At 42.9% G+C, this 24,004-nt stretch overlaps 2 protein-coding genes across 5 annotated transcripts in view; both read right to left on the bottom strand.

Annotated features, from left to right (window-relative positions):
- LOC106586632 (protein dopey-2) overlaps positions 1-11,093 on the bottom strand; it is a 42,801-nt gene extending 31,708 nt beyond the window's left edge. For 2 of the 3 annotated variants that reach the window (XM_014174123.2, XM_014174125.2), the window contains exon 1: positions 10,852-11,093. The gene's annotated coding sequence lies outside the window, so the exon portion shown is untranslated. Of the gene's footprint in view, positions 1-8,962; positions 9,078-10,851 lie in introns of all 3 variants that reach the window. The other variant, XM_014174124.2, reaches the window with a different exon arrangement.
- Positions 11,094-13,715: 2,622 nt separating this feature from the next.
- LOC106586631 (carbonyl reductase [NADPH] 1) lies at positions 13,716-18,339 on the bottom strand. 2 transcript variants are annotated; one of them, XM_014174121.2, is made up of 4 exons: positions 18,126-18,339; positions 17,285-17,573; positions 16,929-17,036; positions 13,716-15,261 (listed from the first exon to the last, which is right to left on the bottom strand). In XM_014174121.2, exons 2-4 carry the CDS (start codon positions 17,568-17,570, stop codon positions 14,786-14,788), a joined length of 870 nt encoding a protein of 289 aa, XP_014029596.1. In that variant the 5' UTR covers positions 17,571-17,573; positions 18,126-18,339; the 3' UTR covers positions 13,716-14,785. The 2 variants fall into 2 exon arrangements, with proteins under 2 accessions (XP_014029596.1, XP_014029597.1); XM_014174122.2 differs by having other exon boundaries at positions 17,285-17,555; positions 18,126-18,322.
- Between the last annotated feature and the right edge of the window lie 5,665 nt (positions 18,340-24,004).

Here is a 24,004-nt window from a genome sequence, read left to right as displayed (position 1 = left end):
TTTCAAGTTTTCATAACAATCGGTAATCAGCATTTGTGGACACCGATTATGGCCGATTACATTGCACTCCATGAGGAGACTGCGTGGCAGGCTGACTACCTGTTACGCGAGTGCAGCAAGGAGCCAAGGTAAGTTTAATGCAGCTAGCAACTTAACTTGTAAAAAAAAAAAAATCTATCTTAACATAATCACTAGTTAACTACACATGGTTGATGATATTACTTGTTTATCTAGCTTGTCCTGCGTTGCATATAATCGATGCCTGTTAATTTATCATCGAATCACTGCCTACTTCGCCAAACGGGTGATGATTTAGCAAGCACATTCGTGAAAAAAGCACTTTCGTTGCACCAATGTGTACCTAACCATAAACATCAATGCCTTTCTTAAAATCAATACACAAGTATATATTTTGAAACCTGCATATTTAGTTAATAATGCCTGCTAACATCAATTTCTTTTAACTAGGGAAATTGTGTCACTTCTCTTGCGTTCTGTGCAAGCAGAGGAGTCAGGGTATATGCAGCAGTTTGGGCTGCCTGGCTTGTTGCGAACTGTGTGAAGACCATTTCTTCCTAACAAAGACCGTAATTAATTTGCCAGAATTATATATAATTATGACATAAGATTGAAGGTTGTGCAATGTAACAGCAATATTTAGACTTAGGGATGCCACCTGTTATATAAAATACGGAACGGTTCCGTATTTCACTGAAAGAATAAACGTTTTATTTTCGAAATGATAGTTTCCGGATTTGACCATATTAATGAACTAAGTCTCGTATTTCTCTGTGTTATTATATTATAATTAAGTCTATGATTTGATATTTGATAGAGCAGTCTGACTGAGCGGTGGTAGGCAGCAGCAGGCTCGTAAGCATTCATTCAAACAGCACTTTCCTGCATTTGCAGAACATCCAATAGTCAAAAGGTATATGAAATACAAATGGTATAGAGAGAAATAGTTTGATAATTCCTATAATAACTACAACTTCTTACCTGGGAATATTGAAGACTCATGTTAAAAGGAACCACCAGCTTTCATATGTTCGCATCCGCTACAAGACCATGGTGATTGCCTACGGAGCTGTGAAGGGAACGGCACCTCCATACCTTCAGGCTCTGATCAGGCCCTACACCCAAACAAGGGCACTGCGTTCATCCACCACTGGCCTGCTGGCCCCCCTACCTCTGAGGAAGCACAGTTCCCGCTCAGCCCAGTCAAAACTGTTCACTGCTCTGGCACCCCAATGGTGGAACAAGCTCCCTCACGACGCCAGGACAGCGGAGTCAATCACCACCTTCCGGAGACACCTGAAACCCCACCTCTTTAAGGAATACCTAGGATAGGATAAAGTAATCCTTCTAACCCCCCCCCCCTTAAAAGATTTAGATGCACTATTGTAAAGTGGTTGTTCCACTGGATATCATAAGGTGAATGCACCATTTTGTAAGTCGCTCTGGATAAGAGCGTCTGCTAAATGACTTAAATGTAAATATGTTCTCATGTTCTGAGCAAGGAACTTAAATGTTAGCTTTTTTACATGGCACATATTGCACTTTTACTTTCTTCTCCAACACTTTGTTTTTGCATTATGTAAACAAAATTGAACATGTTTCATTATTTCTTTGAGACTAAATTGATTTTATTGATGTATTATATTAAGTTAAAATAAAAGTGTTCATTCAGTATTGTTGTAATTGTCATTATTACAGATATATATATAATAAAACAAATCGGTATCAGCTTTTTTTGGGTCCTCCAATAAATCAGTATCGGCGTTGAAAAATCATAATCGGTCAACCTCTAGTAATTACAGTCACTGTGGGGACGATGTCATCGATGCACTTATTGATGAAGCCAGTGACTGATGTGGTGTACTCCTCAATGCCATCGGAAGAATCCCAGAACATATGCCAGTCTGTGCTAGCAAAACAGTCTTGTAGCTTCATCTGACAACTTTTTTATTGACCGAGTCACTAGTGCTTCCTGCTTTAGTTTTTGCTTGTAAGCAGGAATCAGGAGGATAGAATTATGGTCAGATTTGCCAAATGGAGAGCGAGGGAAAGCTTTACACGTCTCTGTGTGTGGAATAAAGGTGGTCTAGAGTTTTTTTCCCTCTTGTTGCACATTTAACATGCTGGTAGAAATGAGGTAAAACGGATTTAAGTTACCCTGCATTAAAGTCCCCGGCCACTAGGAGCGCCGCCTCTGGATGAGCGTTTTCCTGTTTATGGCCATATACAGCTCATTGAGTGTGATCTTAGTGCCATAATCAGTTTGTGGTGGTAAATAGACAGTGACGAAGAATATAGATGAAAACTCTCTTGGTAAATAGTGTGGTCTACAGCTTATCATGAGAAACTCTACCTCAGGCGAGCAAAACCTTGAGACTTCCTTAGATATCGTGCACCAGCTGTTGTTTACAAATATATATAGACCGCCACCCCTTGTCTTAAGAGGCTACCATTCTATCCTGCCGATACAGTGTATAACCCGTCGTTCAGCCACAACTCGGTGAAACATAAGATATGTTTCATCAAGTCCAAGTACTGTCCCACGTAACGCACACATATGGTTGCTATGACAACCAATGGGATGACAAGAGTCATTTGAAAGATTTGAAATGGAGACAATCCTAGATATGCAATAAACTATTTTATTTAGCTCTGAAAAATAATGATCACTGACATAAGGTTTAACTGTATATGTTCAATGGCTCTCCTGCCAGAGGAAAGGTAGTTTCGTGTGTGTGTGTGTGTCTACACACAGTACACTCTGTAAATGTAATAGAGCAGAGAGACATGGAGAGAGAGGGAGAGAGGGAGCGAGAGAGAGAAAGAAAGAGAGAAAGAAAGAGAGAAAGAAACAGAGAGAGGGACTAACATATAGTGAGCGAGAGGGCAGGATTAGAGCAACAGAGACATCTGGACTCACTGTGGGAGAGAGAGGCTTTAACTAACATAGGCAAGCCTGCACAACACATGCCTTAATCCATGGAAACAGGAGAGAACATGGTGCTGCTGAGCAACACTAACATGGCAGCCACTAACCAAGTCAGAGTACATGTCAATGACAATGCCTTGATCACATCTACAGTGTCATTGCGCAAAATGGTATGCAGCATCATCTGGAGGCGTTTGCAACAAAAGGTCAACATTCACCTTCTGCTACCGTTTCTGTCAAGCTGTCTATGCATACAGTTTGACGCATTTGTTCGATAAATCCAACGCATGCGCCACACAGAACGCACTGCAACTGCCTCTGCAATGCAATGCTGCAAGGCAAACGCAGCGTTCCATTGAAAATGAATGTACTTCCGGTGTACCAAAATGCAATGATCGAGGCATGAAACTGCTATACCGGTCACGTGCCTAACCATAACCCCCTGCTTACATCCCAAGCTCAGGCCTCATGTCCCTCCCCTCTATATGTGTAATAGCCTAGCCCTCTGCGTCTCTTTGCGTCTGTGTGTTCAAGGCTGTGTGTGGATGGTGAGATCACAGTACGTTCAACCAGCTGATTAAATAGGGCCATCTCTAATGTTCTAGCTAGGGGCTGCTTGCTTGTTTGTTAGACATCCCTATAATTATTTATCTGTTTGTCTCCTCTACAACATTGATGTCTGTCAGTGTGTTGAAATCCTGGAAACAAGCTGAGCAGACACACACGGATTGATTTGTCTCTCTATACATTAATCTCAGACAAGCTTAGGGATTTGGAGACAGAATGGAAGACAAAGATAGACGGGAATCAGAGTTAGTTAGACAGACAGAAGAGAAACATAGGGAGCAGAGTCATATAACGGAGAGGGGGACCATAAAATATTTGTACATAATGTTGCTGCCATCGTCTCTTATGACCGAAAATAACTTCTAGACATCAGAACAGCAATTACTCACCAAGAACTGGTAGAAGCTTTTTCCTTTAATGAGTCCAACGTAAAGGATTTACTGCTTTCCTGGGAACAGGCCCAAATCCCCGTCATTTGCATGAAGAGAAGACGGAGAAAAAGGGGGCGGAGGTCGGGCTGCCTTCTGAGAATTCGTAGGCGAGCGAGTAAATCCCCACTGCCATCCGTTCTATTGGCCAACGTGAAATCATTGGAAAATAAAATAGATGACCTATGAGCAAGATTAAATTACCAACGGGATATTAAAAACTGTAATATCTTATGTTTCACTGAGTCATGCCTGAACGACGACATGAACAACATATAGCTGGCGGGTTTTACACTGTATCTGCAGGATAGAACAGCAGCCTCTGGTAAGACAGGGGGTGGCGGTCATTGTATAATTGTAAACAACAGCTTGTGCACAATATCTCCTGAGGAAGAGTATATCATGATAAGCTGCAGACCGCACAATCTACCTAGAGAGTTTTCATCTGTATTTTTCGTAGCCATCTACATACCACCACAAACCGATGCTGGCACTAAGACCGCACTCAATGAGCTGTATACGGCCATAAGCAAACAGGAAAACGCTCTTCCAGAGGCAGTGCTTCTAGTGGCCGGGGACTTTAATGCAGGGAAACTTAATATACCAAAATTTCCACCAGCATGTTAAATGTGCAACCAGAGTGAAAAACACTAAACCACCTTTACACCACACACAGTCGCCCTCCATTTGGCAAATCTGACCATAATTCTATCTTCCTGATTCCTGCTTACAAGCCGAAACTAAAGCAGAAAGCACTAGTGACTCGGTCAATAAAAAAAGTTGTCAAATGAAGCGGATGCTAAGCTACAGGACTGTTGTGCTAGCACAGACTGGAATATGTTCCGGGATTCTTCCGATGGCATTGAGGAGTACACCACATCAGGCACTGGCTTCATCAATAACTGCATCGATGACGTCGTTCCAACAGTGATTGTACGTACATACCCCAACCAGAAGCCATGGATTACAGGCAACATCCGCACTGAGCAAAAAGGTAGAGTTTCTGCTTTCAAGGTGCGGTACTCTTAGCCGGAAACTTATAAGAAATCCCGCTATGCCCTCCGACGAACCACCAAACAGGCAAACCGTCAATACAGGACTAAGATCGAATCGTACTACACCGGCTCCGACGCTTGTTGGATGTGGCAGGGCTTGCAAACTATTACAGACTACAAACTATTACAGACTCTGCTTGCAGATGTAGGAGAAGAAATCCGTACTGCCCTGCACACTTCACTGTTGCTCCAAGCAGAGAAAACTGCAGTTCTGAAATAAATCAAAAAGCGTGAAGACTTCTGCCTGAAGCCCATACACGCCGCAGCGTGCATGTTGGACCCCAAGTATGCTGGCAAGAGCATCCTATCTGGTGCAGAGATCAACAAGGCCTATGGTGTCATCTTGGTCTGGATGAGGGCAAGGTTCTTGGCAGTCTGGCGAAGTACACTTCCAAGCAAGGGCTTTGAGAAGGAGATGCCAACATATCTCATCAGCCACCTGGTGGAAGGGACTTTGTGGATCTGAGGCTATTTCCCCTGTTGCCTCCATCATCCTCCAAATCCCACCAACATCAGCCGCCTCAGCATGAAACTGGTCCTTGTTTGGGAACACACACACCAAAGCACGCAACAGGCTGACCAATACAAGGGTTGAAAAATTGGTGGCCATCCGGGCAAATTTGAGGCTTTTTGAGCCTGACAACGAGCCATCCTCAATAAGGTTGGAAAGTGACAGTGAAGATGAGGCCTCAGAGTCTGATGTTCAAGAGGTGGACATATAGGAGGTCCAGGGAGAAGACATGGAAGCCTGAGAGGAAGAGAACCAAAGCTTTAGTTTCTAGACTATCATTTTACAGATCTATGTTGAAAACGTTTTTGGGAGATGAGACGGATCATTCAATATTCCCTTTCTTTTGTTGTTAAGTGAAATAATCCCATGTGAAAAGTCAACTCATTTAACCTGTTGGGGATAGGGGGCAGTATTTGCACGGCCGGATAAAAAACGTACCCGATTTAATCTGGTTACTACTCCTGCCCAGTAACTAGAATATGCATATAATTGTTTGATTTGGATAGACAACACCCTAAAGTTTCTAAAACTGTTTGAATGGTGTCTGTGAGTATAACAGAACTCATTTGGCAGGCCAAAACCTGAGAAGATTCCAAACAGGAAGCGCTCTCTCTGACTATTTCTTGGCCTTCTTGATCATCTCTAACCAAAACAGGCGATCTCTGGCATAACGTGACATTTTCTAACACTCCCATAGGCTCTCAGAAGGCGCCAGAACGATGAATGGTGACTTTGCAGGCCATGGCTGAAAAACAGTAGCGCATTTGGATAGTGGTCGATCTGAGGACAATGAGACTGGAGGCGCCATCGAGAGTATCATGACTGGATGTATCACTGCCTGGTATGGCAACTGCTCGGCCTCCAATCGCAAGGCACTACAGAGGGTAGTGCGTACGGCCCAGTACATCACTGGGCCAAGCTTCCTGCCATCCAGGACCTTTATACCAGGCGGTGTCAGAGGAAGGCCCTAAAAATTGTCAAAGACTCCAGTCACCCTAGTCATAGACGGTTCTCTCTGCTACCACATGGCAAGCGGTACCGGAGCATCAAGTCTAGGTCCAAGAGGCTTCTAAACAGCTTTTACCCCGAAGCCATAAGACTCCTGAACATCTAATCAAATGGCTACCCAGACTAAAACGATTACCGTAAATTCCGGACTATAAGCCGCAACTTTTTTCCCAGGCTTTGAACCTAGCGGCTTAAACAATGACGCGGCTAATATTTAGATTTTTCCCACTTTCTATTTTCTTTTCTTAAAAAAAAAAAACACATTCTGTGACGTGCTCAGTTTTTTGGCGGCATGAAGCTTTCATTAGACCAATGAAATTGCCGAACGGGTTAAGGTCAAACAACTTTTTTGTTTACTGTTTAGATTAAATCGAGCGCTCTCAAACTTCCCATTATTCTGATTACGCTAGTCATTTTGTCACCCTCATCATGGCAAAGACACATAGAAATGCATATGATGCAGCTTTCAAGTTGAAGGCGATTGATCTGGCTGTTGGAAAAGGAAATAGAGCTGCTGCACGGGAGCTTGGTCTTAATGAGTCGATGATAAGATGTTGGAAACAGCAGCGTGAGGAATTGACTCAGTGCAAAAAGACAACTAAAGCTTACTGCTAATTGTTTCTTTTTTGTTACAAGCCGTGTTTCGTTAAAGCCTATTTATATTTGTTACAAGCCGTGTTTCGTTAAAGCCTGTGTAAAGTTAATTTGTTTCAATGTACCGGTAGGCACCTGCGGCTTATAGACATGTGCGGCTTATTTATGTTCAAAATAATATATATTTTTTAATTCAGTGGGTGCGGCTTATATTCAGGTGCGCTTAATAGTCCGGAGATTACGGTACCCTTGGCTGTTTTGTTAATGACACATGTGAGGAGTCTCATTCTGGTCACTCCAGGACAGTAGTAGGTCAGCTTCCCTTTGGAAATAATTCCTTCAATAACAGAACAACAGTGAGGAAGCACTATAAAACTAAATCCCTTGATCCATGGAAACTGGAGAGAACATTGTGCTGCTGAACAACACTAACATGGCAGCCACTAACCAAGTCAGAATAAGTGTCAATGACAAAGTACTCTGTCTGGGGTATACCTGATCACATCCCAAACTCAGACCCCATGTCCCTCTCATCTATATGTGCAATAGCCTAGCTCTCTGGGTCTATTTGTGTCTGTGTGTTAAAGGCTGTGTGTGGAAAGTGAGATCACAGTACGCTCAACCAGTTGATTAATTAGGGCAATATCAGGTCAACATCTCTAATTGACAGGAGTTAGCTAGGGGCTGCTTGCTTGTTTGTTAGCCATCCCCATAATTCTCTATCTGTGTCTCCTTGACAACATTGATCGTCAGTGTGTTGAAATCCTGGAAACAAGCTGAACAGACACACACACACACATGGATTGATTTCTGTCTCTGTTTGTCTCTATACCTTTATCTCAGACAAGCTCAGGGATTTGGAGACAGAATGGAAGACAAAGACAAAGAGACAGACGGGAATCAGAGTAGGAAAAAAGAGAGACTGAGATAACTATAGGGAGCAGAATTATATCACTGAGGGGAATCCAAGCTGATGAGTAAGCAGTGGCGTTGACAGACTTACATCACTTCCTCTTCGTCTCCTAGCCGACCATGCCTAACACACTCAGCCACTAAATCCTGCAAATCACTGCCAAACTCAATGCATTACACAGATTAATTGCAATTTACTGCTGTGGTACACACATACACACGCACAAAGCAGTAATTTCAGTATGACTGTAACAGTATGACTGTGACTACCTCAAAGCTGGTTGAGGGAATGCCAAGAGTGTGCAATGCTATCATCAAGGCAAACGGTGGCTACTTTGAAGAATCTCAAATATAAAATATATTTAGATTTGTTTAACACTTTTTTTGGTTACTACATGATTCCATATGTGTTATTTCATAGGTTAGATGTCTTCGCTATTATTCTACAATGTAGAAAATAGTAAAAAAAAAATAAAAACCCTGGAATGAGTAGGTGTGTCCAAACTTTTGACTGGTACTGTACATATAGATTGCATTTGGATTACTGTTACGTTCTTGATTTCTTTATGTTGTACTTTTTATTTATTTATATATATTTTTTACATTTAAATTATTTGTGTAATTGTTTGACATTTTACTGCATTGTTAGGCGCTAGTAACAATAATTTCACTTCACCCGCTATAACATCTTCTAAACTGTGTACCCGACCAATAAACTTTGACACACACAAAACACAGTAATATCAGTATGACTGTGAACTGATTGATTAGCCTAGTCTGTCTAGCTATGGACAGAAAATATGTGAATGGACCATTCTCTCACACAGCACAAGCCATTAGAACTACCTTTAATACAAGCTACGCTTTAATACAGATCCTGGATCAGAACCTCTCCTTTAAAAAGGTTCGGTCAGTACTTTGCCTTTAAGACAAAACTTACTGAAAAGGCTAGTCTCAGAACAGTTGCTGACGCATCCACAGATCTTCACAGTCAGATTCTCTCTTCTTTCCTTTCTGCCTCTCTTCCAACTTCTGCTAACGTTGTAAGTTCTCTCCTGACAAACAAGTAGGTAGGCAATGTGAACAGGTCAGGTTAGGTGCAGAAATACAGGTGGATTTGCATATAGGACAACCTCAAGCCTGCCAAGTGACCTACTAACCCTATGCAAACATCACTGTGTGGATACACAAATATCTTTCAAAAAATTGGTTTTAAACATTATTTTCCTGGAATTTCATCAAATCACAAAATGTCTGTTTGAATTCAAACAAGGAAATGTCAATATTTAGGCCTGGAGCTACATCGTGTAAATACTCAAATACATTATAGTTTATCCCAAAGTTTAACTTCAACACACAGAATAAAGCCTGGAGCAGCCCGTCAAACACTCATTCTCCGTCTCATGAACATGCTGATAGGGAGCCGCGAGCACTCCAGTAAGCCTGCAACGTTTTCTCCTGAAAGGGGGGGAGAGACACACACACGACTGTGTGTTTAGAGGGTGGACTCACAAAGAGCAAAGAGATATTCGTTACCAGATTATGAAACTGACAGTAATATATCACTATTGCATATGACTATGCCTTGTGAGACTTCTAATATGAATTGGACAGGCCAGAACTGCTAGGATGGGACAGACACTGCTGTTAAAGACTCAGTCATGACAGGGCTCTGAATGTGACTCTATAGACCAGACAGCATTATGTAAGATGGCATGGCTATGGAGAGTGAGAAAGCAAATCAGGGATTTCTGTATGTGTGTGTGAGTGAGAATGAGCGAGAAGAGGATTTCATCCAATCAGATGTTATTGGCAATGCATTTGGCAAACTCCCGCTCTTCCAGCTAAATACTGTCTGTCTCTCGCTCAGCATCTTTGACAGGATCTAAAGTACCGGGAACTCTCATGACATCATCATCCACTTGCTCTGTTGAAAATAACTCCTCAAATTCCACCACTTCCTCATCTTTCCTGTGGTGTTTATTTTTTGTTTGTTTATTTCGATCCCCATTAGATTTTGCAGAAGCAGCAGCTACTCTTCCTGGGGTCCACAAAAAAACATGACAAGTAACAAAACACTGATAGACAAGGACACAGCAATGTAAGATACAACAAAACACTAAAAATAATTAGAGTGTGTCCCCTTACAGTCCCCGCCATTCCATGAGATGTTGTTTTAATCCGATTTTTAATGGTCATTTTGCTGTTTGGTTGAGTAATTGAAGATGAAAGGGAGTTACATGGATGGCTCTGTATAATACTGTGCATTGCAGTGAATTCGTTTTGGACTTGGGGACTGTGAAGTGACCCCTAGTGGCATGTCTTGTGGGGTATATATGGGTGTCTGAGTTGAATGTTATTTGATCATGCAGACAATCTGGAACTTTCATCACGGTATTATTTCTCATAAAAACTAGAAGCAGTTAATCTCTCGTCAACCCTCAACCAGGAAAGACTGCCATGCATATTGTTGATGAAGCAGTGCAAAGAAATTGGATGTTTGTTGATGTTGCAGAGAAAAAGCAGGCCTTATAGCGTTGCCCACTCAGTCCATACAGTTGATTATGACAGCGGGTGGCAATCGCCACAAGACATGGCCCAAACTACCACGGTACATCATGTCCCTGTTGACCAACGAGTCAAAGGAATTAGTAAAGCATGCTACAATGCACCATATTTAGATCTTAATATTGATTCACAACAGGAAACCGTGAACTAGGGAGAAAACAGCAAATTAAAATGGGGAAAATGTTGATTTCAACGTGCTATCACGTGGTGCGGTAAACAATAAAACACAAGGTGCATCATATGGGTTCATCAATGACTCACCAACTGCAAAACAAGCTCCGGTTTGAGCTCTCAAATTTCCCTCAACCCCGGCAAAACGGTGACGTTTAACGGGTCTGGATGTAGCGTCCGTTCTGCTTGGAGAAACCGCCAACCAACCGTGCTGTCTAGAGTGCGTTTCCCATTCCCCAAATTTGTCTTGAGCAGATCATGCTAAACGCAAAGGGGTGGCATCCCCAAACTCAGCTGATTCAATGCACTCGAGCGGAGCTAGGAGAGTGCACTTCCTGCTCTTGGGGGGGTGAATATGTACGACCGCTAAGAAGCAGTTTTTATCTTCACAAGCTATTAAAGCCCCTCACAAGGTCACTTAAACGTCTTCATGAATAAACGAGTCAGCCGTGGTGGGTAAACCTGTTTCTTGCATTCAGTTTTCAAATCTGAAAGTATTATTCTCTCTTGTCTCACTGCCACCCCCGGCTTTGGTACATTCCGGGATGTGCGATGTTTACAAACCTCTAGAGTCACTGTCAGGTATTGGTCAAAGCTGGGGCGAAGAGGACTGACAAAATAACTGCAAACAAGCTGCATGTTTAATCTGTTTACTTTTTATCAAGCAATCGTTTTCATTACATGTTTACAGAGAAAATTAAGTGACGTGTTTAACTATTCAGTCCACATCAACCTATCCCCTGGCTCGTTTTCATAACATTTTTAGTCATTTTTGAGACAATATAGTAACGTGTATAACTATTCAGTGGACATAAACCATACCCTCTGGCTCTGCAAACACTTCACAGTGCAGTAGATAGACTTCAAATAAAAGACAAATTACAATGGTTTTTTAATTGCTCTTTACTGATGTGGTTATTAAATGGTTATTATACAGCAATACCTATATGGGTAATTCACACATATATATAACTGCCAAAATAATGGAAACACGAGTTAATGAGGGATAGGCCTACAAAGTATATTGAAAGCACTTCCACTCAGGTGTGGCTCCTGAGTTATTTAAACAATGAACGTTCTATCATAAAATGCTGTGTAGGCCATTATTTTGGCTATAGGATGACAATGCCCCCATCCAGTGGCGTAGGCAGAAATCAGTTGATGGCAGAAATCTGTTGATGGTACATAATAAACCATAGACCTATTAGATTAGAACATGATGCCCTGATATAGTCTAGCGGTTAAGAGCATGATTTCTGAAAGTGTTGAATGAAAACATTGTTGTAGTGCTGATCGTTGTCTCTGAATGTACTGAAAATCTCTTTAAGGCCCTTGATAAGACCAATGCAATCAGTGATTGATATAGGGGGACTGGCCGGCCTTCATGGCAAAATCACTGATATCAAATATCAAACTCTCCAACATCCTCTTCTATGCACGGTCTCTTTAAAAAAAAAATTACACTGAGCTTTGTTTGGCCATTTTAACTTGTTTTTGCTAGCTAAGTTGACTAGTGAGTCTTAGCTAGCTAACAGTGAGTAGCCTACCCAGTGTAGCCTTGCCAACACAGCAATAGCTACTGTTTACCGCACATGCAGGGGCGAAAATCTGATATCAACTTTGGGGGGGACAATTACATGAAATTTTCTCAAGAGCAATTCCTGAGGGGGACACCAAAAGTAGTGCTGTAACACATAGCCTACATTGTAATATGGTAAATGTATATTGAGGAACCAAAGAAATAAGGTGTTTGCCGTACTCCTAACTACCGGTACCCAAAACTACACAACTACTCACAACAGCAATACCATTGCCTTTAACAAATCTTAGTTCAGTCACCAGTTTAAGTTGAGAGTGGGGGTATCCATGGCATTTTCCAATTATGTTCCTATTTTACAAGTAAAAAAAATGGAGAACCTTTCATAATGTTGCCAAACAAAGACTCAACAAACTTACCTGAGACTCCCTGTCCCTGCATATCTGTCCCCAACTCTGCTGTCTGTGTGCCATCTGTTGCCTGCTCTGCCTAATGACATCATTGTGAAACATTTCCATTAGAATTTCATTTCTTTCTTATGAACATTTTATCAACATTTTGGTGTACTGAAAAATACTCTGATGTCCGTCTTTAATTTTTCTGCCATTTTTCTACCTGGCTGGCTGGCTACACACACACACAGTGTGTAGGTTATTTACAGTAGGAGATGGGCTTCTATCATCTTATCTTTTATCATTCTATTTGGGCTTCGATCTAAAAGGTAGCTAGCAAATGTGAAACGGATTAAAATGACAAGAGTTGACAGCTGTATGAGTTTACCATTTACACAACATATGCTGCAACCTTTTGTAATTTTAATAGTTTGTTTCATATTGGCTGGCTTCCAACAATAGCTGAATTTGCAAAGCTAGCGAGCACCAATTCAGTTTCAGTGGTGTTTGCTATAATCTTTGCTACCCGGGTTAAATAAAATAAATAAATAAAAGTTCCCTTGCGACAATTTAGCTTTTGCAACAAGACCATTAAATATATTTAAGACAATGGTAGAAGAGAGTGTAGTTCTGTTCAGTTTGGACTTCAGTTTATCGCTAACCTTATCACAGGGACTTTGAAGCACTAACTTACATCATCTGCATGCTGATCTCGGAATAAATTGACGATAGCAAAGATTCCATCTTTGACAAGGCCACATAAATGGAATAGGTACTAGCTAGCTTAATAGTTCATATTTGCGCGCTAGCTCTGCATATTCAGCTAGTGTGTGTGCGCGATTGACTGGATTAACCTTACGTCAGTTACGTTCATTGAGTGCCTTTCAGACAGTTGCTACGACCCCTCTGTTACCTTGCCAGTGGATCAAACCATTGTGAGGAAAAGGGTGGGGGGGGGGGGTCGCAATCTTTTGAAACTTAAAAACGCGCTATTAAGTGTCTATAATCAGCACAATTGCTTTCATTGCGTATTATTAATATTATTTAAATTACATAGTTATGTTTCAGTGATATATTGGGGGGGGACAAATCATATTTTTCCCAGGATGGGGGGGTCGTGTCCCCCCCGTCCCCCCCGCGATTTCCGCCCCTGCGCACATGGTATCAGTATGAAGTGACACAACACACCCTTTATTTAGAAATTGATAAGCTGATTGTTTAGTTTTTGTTGAATTAGTTTAACAGTAAATAATCAATAATAATTGAAATTCATTATATAGGCCTAAATTAAAATAGATTTTAGTACAGCACTCGATTTTATGTAAGATGTCCTTGAGTGTCCTGAAAAGCATCTGCCAAATAAAATATATTATTATTAATATAAATATCCCTTTCGATGTCCCACCCCCTCCCTACTGCTTGCTATGAATTCTATCTGATGGTGTATGCATGTTTAGACCAGTGCTTGACTTGTACTGAAATAAGTGCCGGTACTATTTATATTTAAGTGAACTCCTCAATACTTTTGTGCTAATATTCTATAGGAGGTGAAGGAACTCAAGCAGAAGAAAATTTGAGGTGCCGGTACTCAGTTCCAGGTGAGCTCCTGCCCAGGTCAAGTACTGTGCTTAGGTAAAAATTAAAATAATGTCCCATTTGTAAAATATTATTATCACTTTTTGCTCAATCTGATTGGTTGGACTTGCACCCACCCAGGCCTACGCCACTGCCCCTATCCACAGGGCAGGAGTGGTCACTTAAATGGTTTGATGAGCATGAAAACGATGTAAACCATATGCTCACCAGATCACCAGATCTCAACCCAATTGAACACTTATGGGAGATTCTGGAGCGGTGCCTGAGAGCATTTTCCACCACCTTCAACAAAGCACGAAATAATGGAATTTCTCAAGGAAGGATTTGTGTCGCACACCTCCGATAGAGTTCCAGACACTTGTAGAATCTATGGCAAGGTGCAGTGAAGCTGTTCTGACTCACGGTAGGCCTACATCCTACTAAGACACTTTTTGTTGCTGTTTCCTTTATTTTGGCAGTTACGTGTATATATTATAGCAGCAGATGAAAGGGTCCTAAATCAGGGTCCCTCATCCACTGTTGCACCTGTTGGTGACCCCGCCCATACCTGTACCTGTCTATCCACCACAAACTCCCCCTGGGGCTCCTGTGTTGCTGGAGGCAACAGCGCCAGGTACACAGGTGTGTCAGCCCCCTCCGCAGGCGTCTTGGTCCCGTTGGGATAGGTCATGTCAGACTTCACCCAGCCCGGGCAGCAGGAGTTTATCAGAATCCCTCTCTGGGGCATCTCTCTTCTTAGCCTGCGGGCCTGGATCCGGGTAAGGGCCATCAGGCCTATTTTGGACACCCCATAGACAGAATTTGGCCAGCCCTTGTTGATGTGGTCTCCATCTTTGGCCTCGGCAACAAAGCGCTTCATCAGAGCCACTAGCTCCTCCTCTGTGATGTCATCACTGCAGAGCCTGGCCTGGAGGTCCGGAGAACACATATAGAGGGTGATATAGCCCACGATGCTGGCAACATTCACTATCCTTCCTATAACAGACAGACAGACAGACAGTTAAATTAAAGGAAAAAACATATGGAGATTAATTAAGTGATTTGGCATGGGTGTTGTTAGGCCCAAAACGAAGTCGAGATAATGTCTAGATGCTTTTTATAGTGGAGATCACGTTTATAAAGTGCCTGGCTGGGGTGATGAGACAGTGGATTGCGCAGTCAGATGATACAGAGTAAATAAGCATTTTAAAGTCATAGATTTTGCCGGTGGTAACTTGTGGAATAGACACCCCGGCTGGAATGCGGTTATAACCAATCAGCATTCAGGATTAGACCCACCCATTGTATAATTAAGTCATAATGCCCGAGAAGCCGGTATTTGGAGGATATATTGGCACGGGTGTTGTTCGTCTCAGGCCGGCAAACCGCGCCAATATATTCTCCAAACAACGGCTTCGAGGGCATTATCACTTTTATACAACGGGTTAGCAATACATTAAAATAATGATTGACATATTTTAATTAAAAACGTTATTTTGATGAATTTATTCATACTGTGACGACCCTGGGTTTATAAACGCGGACATCGACTGTGCGGCTCGAGCATGCTTTTGCGGCACGGTCGATAGCGCGCCGGACTTCGGGCTAGAAGGTCCAGGGTTCGAGGCCTGCTCCCTGCTGTTTCATTACAATACTATTCCACAAGATATAGTCCCGACACAAATCTAGGCTTGCTACCCAAGCCTGCTGGTCGTTCGGTCTGTTGCCAGAGATACAACCAAGTCGTTCCGTCTTTTTGTTCTGTATCTATGGACGCGACCCAGTCGTTCGCTCTAAATGTTCTATTGCCATACTGACTGGCAACATTATGCCTTGCTTGCTATCTAACTAACTACGGCTAATTTACAGTCACGTCAAAAAGTGCAGCCAATAACAGCAAAGTAGCCGCATTTGTTAAAGCTGTTTTCCAGTGACATTTATTTGGATACATCCATAACAATGAGCTTAACAAGGCGCGATTTCGGCTGGCATAGAAAATGTGCTCACTCGTCAGAACACATTTACATTTGAGTCATTTAGCAGACGCTCTTATCCAGAGCGACTTACAGTAGTAAATGCATATATTTCATTCATCTTTTTTTCCCCCGTACTGGTCCCCCGTGGGAATAGAACCCACAACCCTGGCGTTGCAAGCACCATGCTCTACCAACTGAGCCACACAGGAACACTTTTATTCAGAGGAGCTCGCCAACAACACAGCTAACACTATCACTTCAAACGGAAGCTGGAAAGACTACAAACTAGCTGCACTTCGTTTCGTTTTACCTTTTTTCCAACTGATATTTCTTTGTATATATCCATAAAAAATAATGCCAGCTGATTCATGATTTCGACTGGCTGAGAAACGCTGCCTGCCTGTCTGTCTCCTCCCGACTCCCAACACGTTCATTACTACTGGACAGCTGAAAATCGAATTTGAATATTGAAACAATGTTTCAAATGTCGGAGAGATAGTGGATTGAGCGGTCAGATGTAACAGATAAATAGGCATTTTAAGGTAATATATTTAGATTTAGCCTTTGGTAACTTGTGGAATAACCAATCAGTATTCAGGATTAGACCCACCCATCGTATAATAAAAAATGATCACGGGGTACACTACCAAATCAGTGATAGTTTTCCCCCATGAAACAAGGGTTTACCATCTTTCTTCAGGAGAGGGAGAAATTCATTGCACATGTCTCTGGTGGCGAAGAAGTTGGTTTGGAGAATGCGTTCTGCTTGGCTGCCAATGGATGCAGGGTCACCTCCTGGACATAGAGGGAGCTATTAGTTCACTTTAAATGGCACTGCATCCCAGGCCAGCTAACACACAATACTCTTATTGCAGTGTTTCCCAAACTCGGTCCTGGGGCTAGTTTAGTTTTTTGCCCGAGCACAACACAGCTGATTCAAATAACCAACTCATCATTAAGCTTTAATTATTTGAATCAGCTGTGTATTGCTAGTGTGTCATAGACTTATGGTCTGTGTTTGTGTAACATTAATGTGTAGTTACGTTTTGGGGCGATGCCTGCGTTGTTGATCAGCACATCCAGACCCCCGTACTCCTTCATGAAATGCTGCCGGGCCGCCTGGATGCTGACCGGGTCTGTGATGTCCAGCTGGAGGAGTCTGGGCTTGAGTCCCTCCCTCTGCAGATCCTCGACAACCATGGCCCCCCTCTGGACGTCCCGGGCACTCAGATACACATCTCCTTTAAAGCCCTGGCACAACGTCTGCACTATGGCTAACCCCAAGCCACGCGTGGAGCCAGTAACCAGAACCACCTGTGGACCAGACATCACCTCAGAGAGAGAGAGAAAAATAAAAAGCTATAGATTCACAAAGTTATAGAGCAGGGGTATTCAAATCTTACCCTATGAGGTCTGGAGAACTGCAGTTTTTCTGTTCTACCTGATAATGAATTGCACACAACTGGCTTCCCAGGTCTAAACTTGTCCCTGATTAGAGGGGAAGAATAAAATAAAAACATCTATGGAACTGGCTTCAAGGTGCACATTTGAATTTGAGGGCTAGTCTGAGCTACCGGTAAACATACAATTCACAATACATTAACATGTATTTAACATGTCGCCAATATAAATGAAAGGTATGTTGCCCCAGCACAGGGCTAGCATGCCTAATTCAACTCATCAAGGTTGATTTGGTAGTTTAATCAGTTGTTTTGGTGCTGGTCTAGAACATTAGCTGGCACACCGTAAAATAGATTTGAAAAAATCCATCACATAATCTAAACATACATTAAAATGTACTCCCTGAGCAATTTAAACGGTGCAGATTATAATTAATTTACACCTGTGAATAAAGAACCATTTATATTCAGATGTATCACTTACCAGTGTGAATGTATAAACTGTTACAACGTAGTATGGAGCACACCACCGTCTTTGCAGCTAGCACAGTATGGATTGATACACCGAGAAGTGGCAGAGCATATTCTCTTGAATGAGCGGAGGTCTAGAATGTGACAAAATGTCACCGTACTTTTTCAGCTAACAAGCTCGCACTGTTTCTCCCTCTTATCTCCCCCTAATCTTCTTCCTCATTCCTTCCTCCCACCCACCCCCACCCCTTCCCCCTCCATCCTCAACCTCTCTTATAAACCCAAAGTGGGAGTTTTATCTCAAAAGTGGGAGTTTTATGTCAAAAGAAAGATACATTAATAATCCATTATGAACAGCAACTTACAGTATCTTTCAACACAATAACGGTCAGAGAAGTAGAAGCCCTGCCCGAGCATTTGATTTCTTCAAGGTGCTGATCATGACAGGAAGGAACAACTGAGATCAAGATTCAAGACATAACATGCAACATACAGTACAAGTCAAAAGTTTGGACACACCTACTCGTTCAATGTTTTTTCTTTATTTTTTCTATTTCTACATTGTAGAATAACAATGAAGACATCAACACTATGAAATAACACAAATGAAATGATGTATTAACCAAAAAAGTGTTAAACAAATAAAAATATATTTTATATTTGCGATTCTTCAATGTACCCACCCTTTGCCTTGATGACAGCTTTGCACACACTTGGCATTGCATAGTCCACAATGCATAGTAGAAGCTGTTAAGAAGTATTTTGGTCCAAGACTTTGCGCTCCGCTACTGAATGCCGTGCGGTAGCAGAGTGAACAGTCTATGACTGGGGTGGCTGGAGTCTTTGACAATTTTTAGGGCCTTCCTCTGACATCGCCTGGCATAGAGGTCCTCGATGGCAGGCAGCTTAGCCCCAGTCATGTACTGGGCCGTACGCACTACCCTCTAAAGTGCCTTGTGGTCGAAGGCTGAGCAGTTGTCGTACCAGGCAGTGATGCAACCAGTCGGGATGCCCTCGATGTTGCAGCTGTAGAACCTTTTGAGGATCTGAGGACCCATGTCAAATCTTTTTAGTTTCCTGATGGGCAAAAGGCTTTGTCGTGCCCTCTTCATGACTGTCTTGGTGTTTGGACCATTCTAGTTTGTTGGTGATGTGGACACCAAGGAACTTGAAGCTCTCAACCTGCTCCACTACAGCCCCATGCATGAGAATGGGGGCGTGCTCGGTCCTCCTTTTACTGTAGTCAACAATCATCTCCTTTGTCTTGATTACGTTGAGGGAGAGGTTGTTATTCTGGCACCACACGTCCAGGTCTCTGACCTCCTCCCCCTATAGGCTGTCTTGTCGTTGTCAGTGATCAAGCCTACCACTGTTGTGTCATCTGCAAACTTAATGATGGTGTTGGAGTCGTGCCTGGCCAAGCAGTCATGAGTGAACAGGGAGTACAGGAGGGGACTGAGCACGCATCCCTGAGGGGCTCCAGTTTTGAGGATCAGCGTGGCAGTTGTGTTGTTACCTTCCCTTACCACCTGGGGGCGGCCCGTCAGAAAGTCCAGGATCCAGTTGCAGAGGGAGGTGTTTAGTCCCAGGATCCTTAGCTTAGTGATGAGCTTTGAGGGCACTATGGTGTTGAACGCTGAGATGTAGTCAATGAATAGCATTCTCACGTAGGTGGTCCTTTTGTCCAGGTGTGAAAGGGCAGTTTGGAGTGCAATAGAGATTGCATCATCTGTGGATCTGTTGGGGCGGTATGCATATTGGAGTGGGTCTAGGGTTTCTGGGATAATGGTGTGCATGTGAGCCATGACCAGCCTTTCAAAGCACTTCATGGCTACGGACGTGAGTGCTACGGGTCTGTAGTCATTTAGGCAGGTTACCTTAGTGTTCTTGGGCACAGGGACTATGGTGATCTGCTTGAAACATGTTGGTATTACAGACTCAATCAGGGACATGTTGAAAATGTCAGTAAAGACACCTGCCAGTTGGTCAGCACATGCCCGGAGCACCCGTCATGGTTATCCGTCTGGCCCATCGGCCTTGTGAATGTTTAAAGGTCTTACTTACATCGGTTGCAGAGAGCGTGATCACGCAGTCGTCCAGAACAGCTGATGCCCTGTGTTGCTTGCCTCAAAGTGAGCATAGAAGTGATTTAGCTCATGTGGTAGGCTCCTGTCACTGTGCAGCTCGCGGCTGTGCTTCCCTTTGTAGTCTGTAATAGTTTGCAGGCTCTGCCACATCCGACAAGCGTCGGAGCCGGTGTAGTACGATTCAATCTTAGTCCTGTATTGGTGCTTTCCTGTTTGAGGGTTCGTCTGAGGGCGTAGCTGGATTTCTTATGAGCGTCTGGGTTAGAGTCCCACTCCTTGAAGGCGGCAGCTCAGTGCGGATGTTGCCTGTAATCCATGGTTTCTGGTTGAGGTACGTACGTACAGTCACTGTGGGGACGACGTCATCGATGCACTTATTGAGGAAGCCAGTGACTGATGTGGTGTACTCCTCAAAGCCATTGGAGGAATCCCAGAACATATTCCAGTCTGTACTAGGAAAACAGTCCTGTAGCTTAGCATCTGCGTCATCCGACCACTGTTTTTATTGATCGAGTCACTGGTGCTTCCTACTTAATTTTTGCTTGTAAGCAGGAATCAGGACGATGGAATTATGGTCAGATTTGCCAAAGGGGGGGGGGGAGCTTTGTACACGTCTCTGTAAAGGTGATATAGATTTTTTTCCCCTCTGGTTGCACATTTAACATGTGGTTAGAAATTAGGCAAGACTGATTTAAATTTCCTTGCATTAAAGTCCCAGGCCATTAGGAGTGCCGCCTCTGGGTGGGCGTTTTCCTGTTTGCTGACTGCGGTCTTAGTGCCAGCATCCGTCTGTGGTTGTAAATAAACAGTCACGAGAAATATAGATGAAAACTCTCTTGGCAAATAGTGTGGTCTACAGCTTATCATGAGATACTCTATTTTGTTCGCTTGATTCTTCAAGCGAACAAAATCTAGAGACTTCCTTAGATATTGTGCACCAGCTGTTTATAAACATACACAGACCGCCCACCCTTGTCTTACTGGAGTGTGCTGTTCTATCTAGCCGGTGCAGCGTATATCCCACCAGCTGAATGTTATCCATGTCGTCATTCAGCCACGATTCAGTGAAACATAAGATATTACAGTTTTTGATGTCCCGTTGGTTGGATATTTGGGATCGTACCTCTTTTAATTTATTGTCAAATGATTGTACGTTGGCAAGTAATATTGATGGTAAAGTCAGATTTCCCACTCACTGTTGGTGTATCCTTATTAAAACGCACCCCGCCCTGTGTCCTCTATACCTGCATTTCTTTCTCCTGCCAATGGCGGGGATATTGGCCTTGTCAGGTGTCTTATGCATATCCTGTGCGTCCTGCTTGTTGAAGAAAAAATCTTTGTCTAATCTGAGGTGAGTGATTGCTGTCCTGATATCCAGAGGCTCTTTTTTGCCGTAGGATACGGTGGCAGATACATTATGTACAAAATAAGTTACAAATAATGCGAAAAAACCCCACATAACAATACAATTGGTTAGGCGCCCGTAAAACGGCTGCCATTTCTTCCGGTGCCATCTTCAACCTGCAGGTCAGGATGACTGACCTCAAGGGGAAAGAAATTGCACACTCACGGTCCTGCCCCTGAATCTCACTGATGCAGTTCAGCATGCAAACACACAACTCACACCATAGATAGATGTATCAGCAGTTCATGCGTACAGTATTTGGGACTAATCCTGGCTATTCAACGCAACTAATGCTCAGTAGCAGTTGAACTGCGTCTCAGAGGAAATAGAAAAACAGAATTACAGATAAAAAAATGTATCTAGTAATTAGTTGATACTGGCCCATCCACCTCATCGAATGAAAAAGGCTACCTATTTTACATACGTAAGGTAGGGGAGAATATAGAACAGCCAGGCATAGCCATTGATTGGCCACACACAAAAATAAACCATTATTTTTGCAGGGGCAAGACCTGTACTGGTAATCTCAATCAGATGGACAACTGCATGTAACAATGTTCTTATCCATTTGTGTGCTTTGCACTTTTGACTTTACATGCAGCAACCTTAAAACTGACATGAATGTGGAGTAAATGGACACGTAGCTCATTAGATTTCATCCAACCTTGCCGACAGCAACACTGAAAAGTGAATCTCATGTTTTGCCACTACAGACAAAAAAGAATGTATGCAGTGTGTTTCAACACGTTTGCTCAATGGCACTGGTCTGATAGACTGGTTATTCAAGTATCATAAATTACAGTGCCTTCGAAAAGTATTCAGACCCATTTACTTTTTCCAAATTGTTACATTACAGGCTCATTCTAAAATTGATTATATTGCTGAGGACATTTTATTATTTACACATAATACCCCATACTGACAAAGTGAAAACAGTTTAGACATTTTGGTAAATATATTAAAAAGAAAAAACAGAAATACCTTACTTACATAAGTATTCAGACCCTTTGCTATGAGACTGAAGTTCAGCTCTGGTGCATACTGTTTCAAATGATCATCCTTGATATGCTTCTACAACTTGGAATCCACCTGTGGTAAACTCAATTGATTGGACATTATTTGGAATGCACACACCTGTCTATATAAGGTCCCACAGTTGCCAGTCCATGTCAGAGCAAAAACCAAACCATGAGATCGAAGGAATTGTCGGTCGAGCTCCGAGAATGGATTGTGTTGAGCAACAGATCTGGGGAGGGGTATCAAAACATGCCTGCAGCATTGAAGGTCTCCATCATTCTTAAATGGAAGAAGTTTGGAACCACCAAGACTTTTCCTAGAGCTGGCCGCCCAGCCAAACTGAGCAATTGGGGGAGAAGGGCCTTGGTCAGGGAGGTGACCAAGAACCCAATGGTCACTCTGACAGAGCTCTAGAGTTCCTCTGTGGATGGGAGAACCTTCCAGGACAATCATCTCTGCAGCACTCCACCAATCAGGCCTTTATGGTAGATTGGCCAGAAAGGAGCCACTCCTCAGTAAAAGGCACGAGAGCTCGCTTGGAGATCGCCAAAAGGCATCTAAAGGACTCTCAGACTATGAGAAGGAAGATTCTCTGGTCTGATGGCACCAAGATTGAACTCTTTGGCCTGAAAGCCAAGCTTCACGTCTAGAGGAAACCTGGCACCATCCATACAAAGAATGGTGGTGGCAGCGTCTTCCTATGGCGATGTTTTTCAGCAGCGGGGACTGGAAGACTAGTCAGGATCGAGGGAAAGATGAACAGAGCAAAGTACAGAGATCCTTGATGAAAACCTTCTCCAGAGCGCTCAGGACCTCAGACTGGGGCGAAGGTTCTCCTTCCAAAAGGACAACCCTAAGCACACAGCCAAGACAATGCAGGAATGGCTTCGGGACAAGTCTGTGAATGCCCTTATGTGGCCCAGCAAGAGCCTGGACTTGAACCCGATTGAACATCTACATTTTACATTTTAGTCATTTAGCATACGCTCTTATCCAGAGCGACTTACAGTAGTGAATGCATACATTTCATACATTTTTATTTTTCTCTGTACTGGCCCCCCGTGGGACTCGAACCCACAACCCTGGCGTTGCAAACACCATGCTCTACCAACTGAGCCACAGGAGAGACCTAAACATAGCTGTGCAGCAACACTCCCCATCCAACCTGTCAGAGCTTGAGAGGATCTGCAGAGAAGAATTGGAGAAGCTCCCCAAATACAGGTGTGCCAAGTTTGTAGCGTCATACCCAAGAAGACTCAATCGCTGCCAAAGGTGCTTCAAGAAAGTACTGCGTAAAGGGTCTGAATACTTATATAAATGTGTTATTTCAGTTTATTTACTTGCTTTGTCATTATAGGGTGTTGTGTGTAGATTGAGGGGGAA

Source organism: Salmo salar, chromosome ssa25, assembly GCF_905237065.1.
Source record: "Salmo salar chromosome ssa25, Ssal_v3.1, whole genome shotgun sequence".
Classification (NCBI taxonomy): domain Eukaryota; kingdom Metazoa; phylum Chordata; class Actinopteri; order Salmoniformes; family Salmonidae; genus Salmo; species Salmo salar.
Note: the sequence above shows the minus strand (reverse complement) of the source record. Positions and strands in the feature narration are given on the sequence as shown.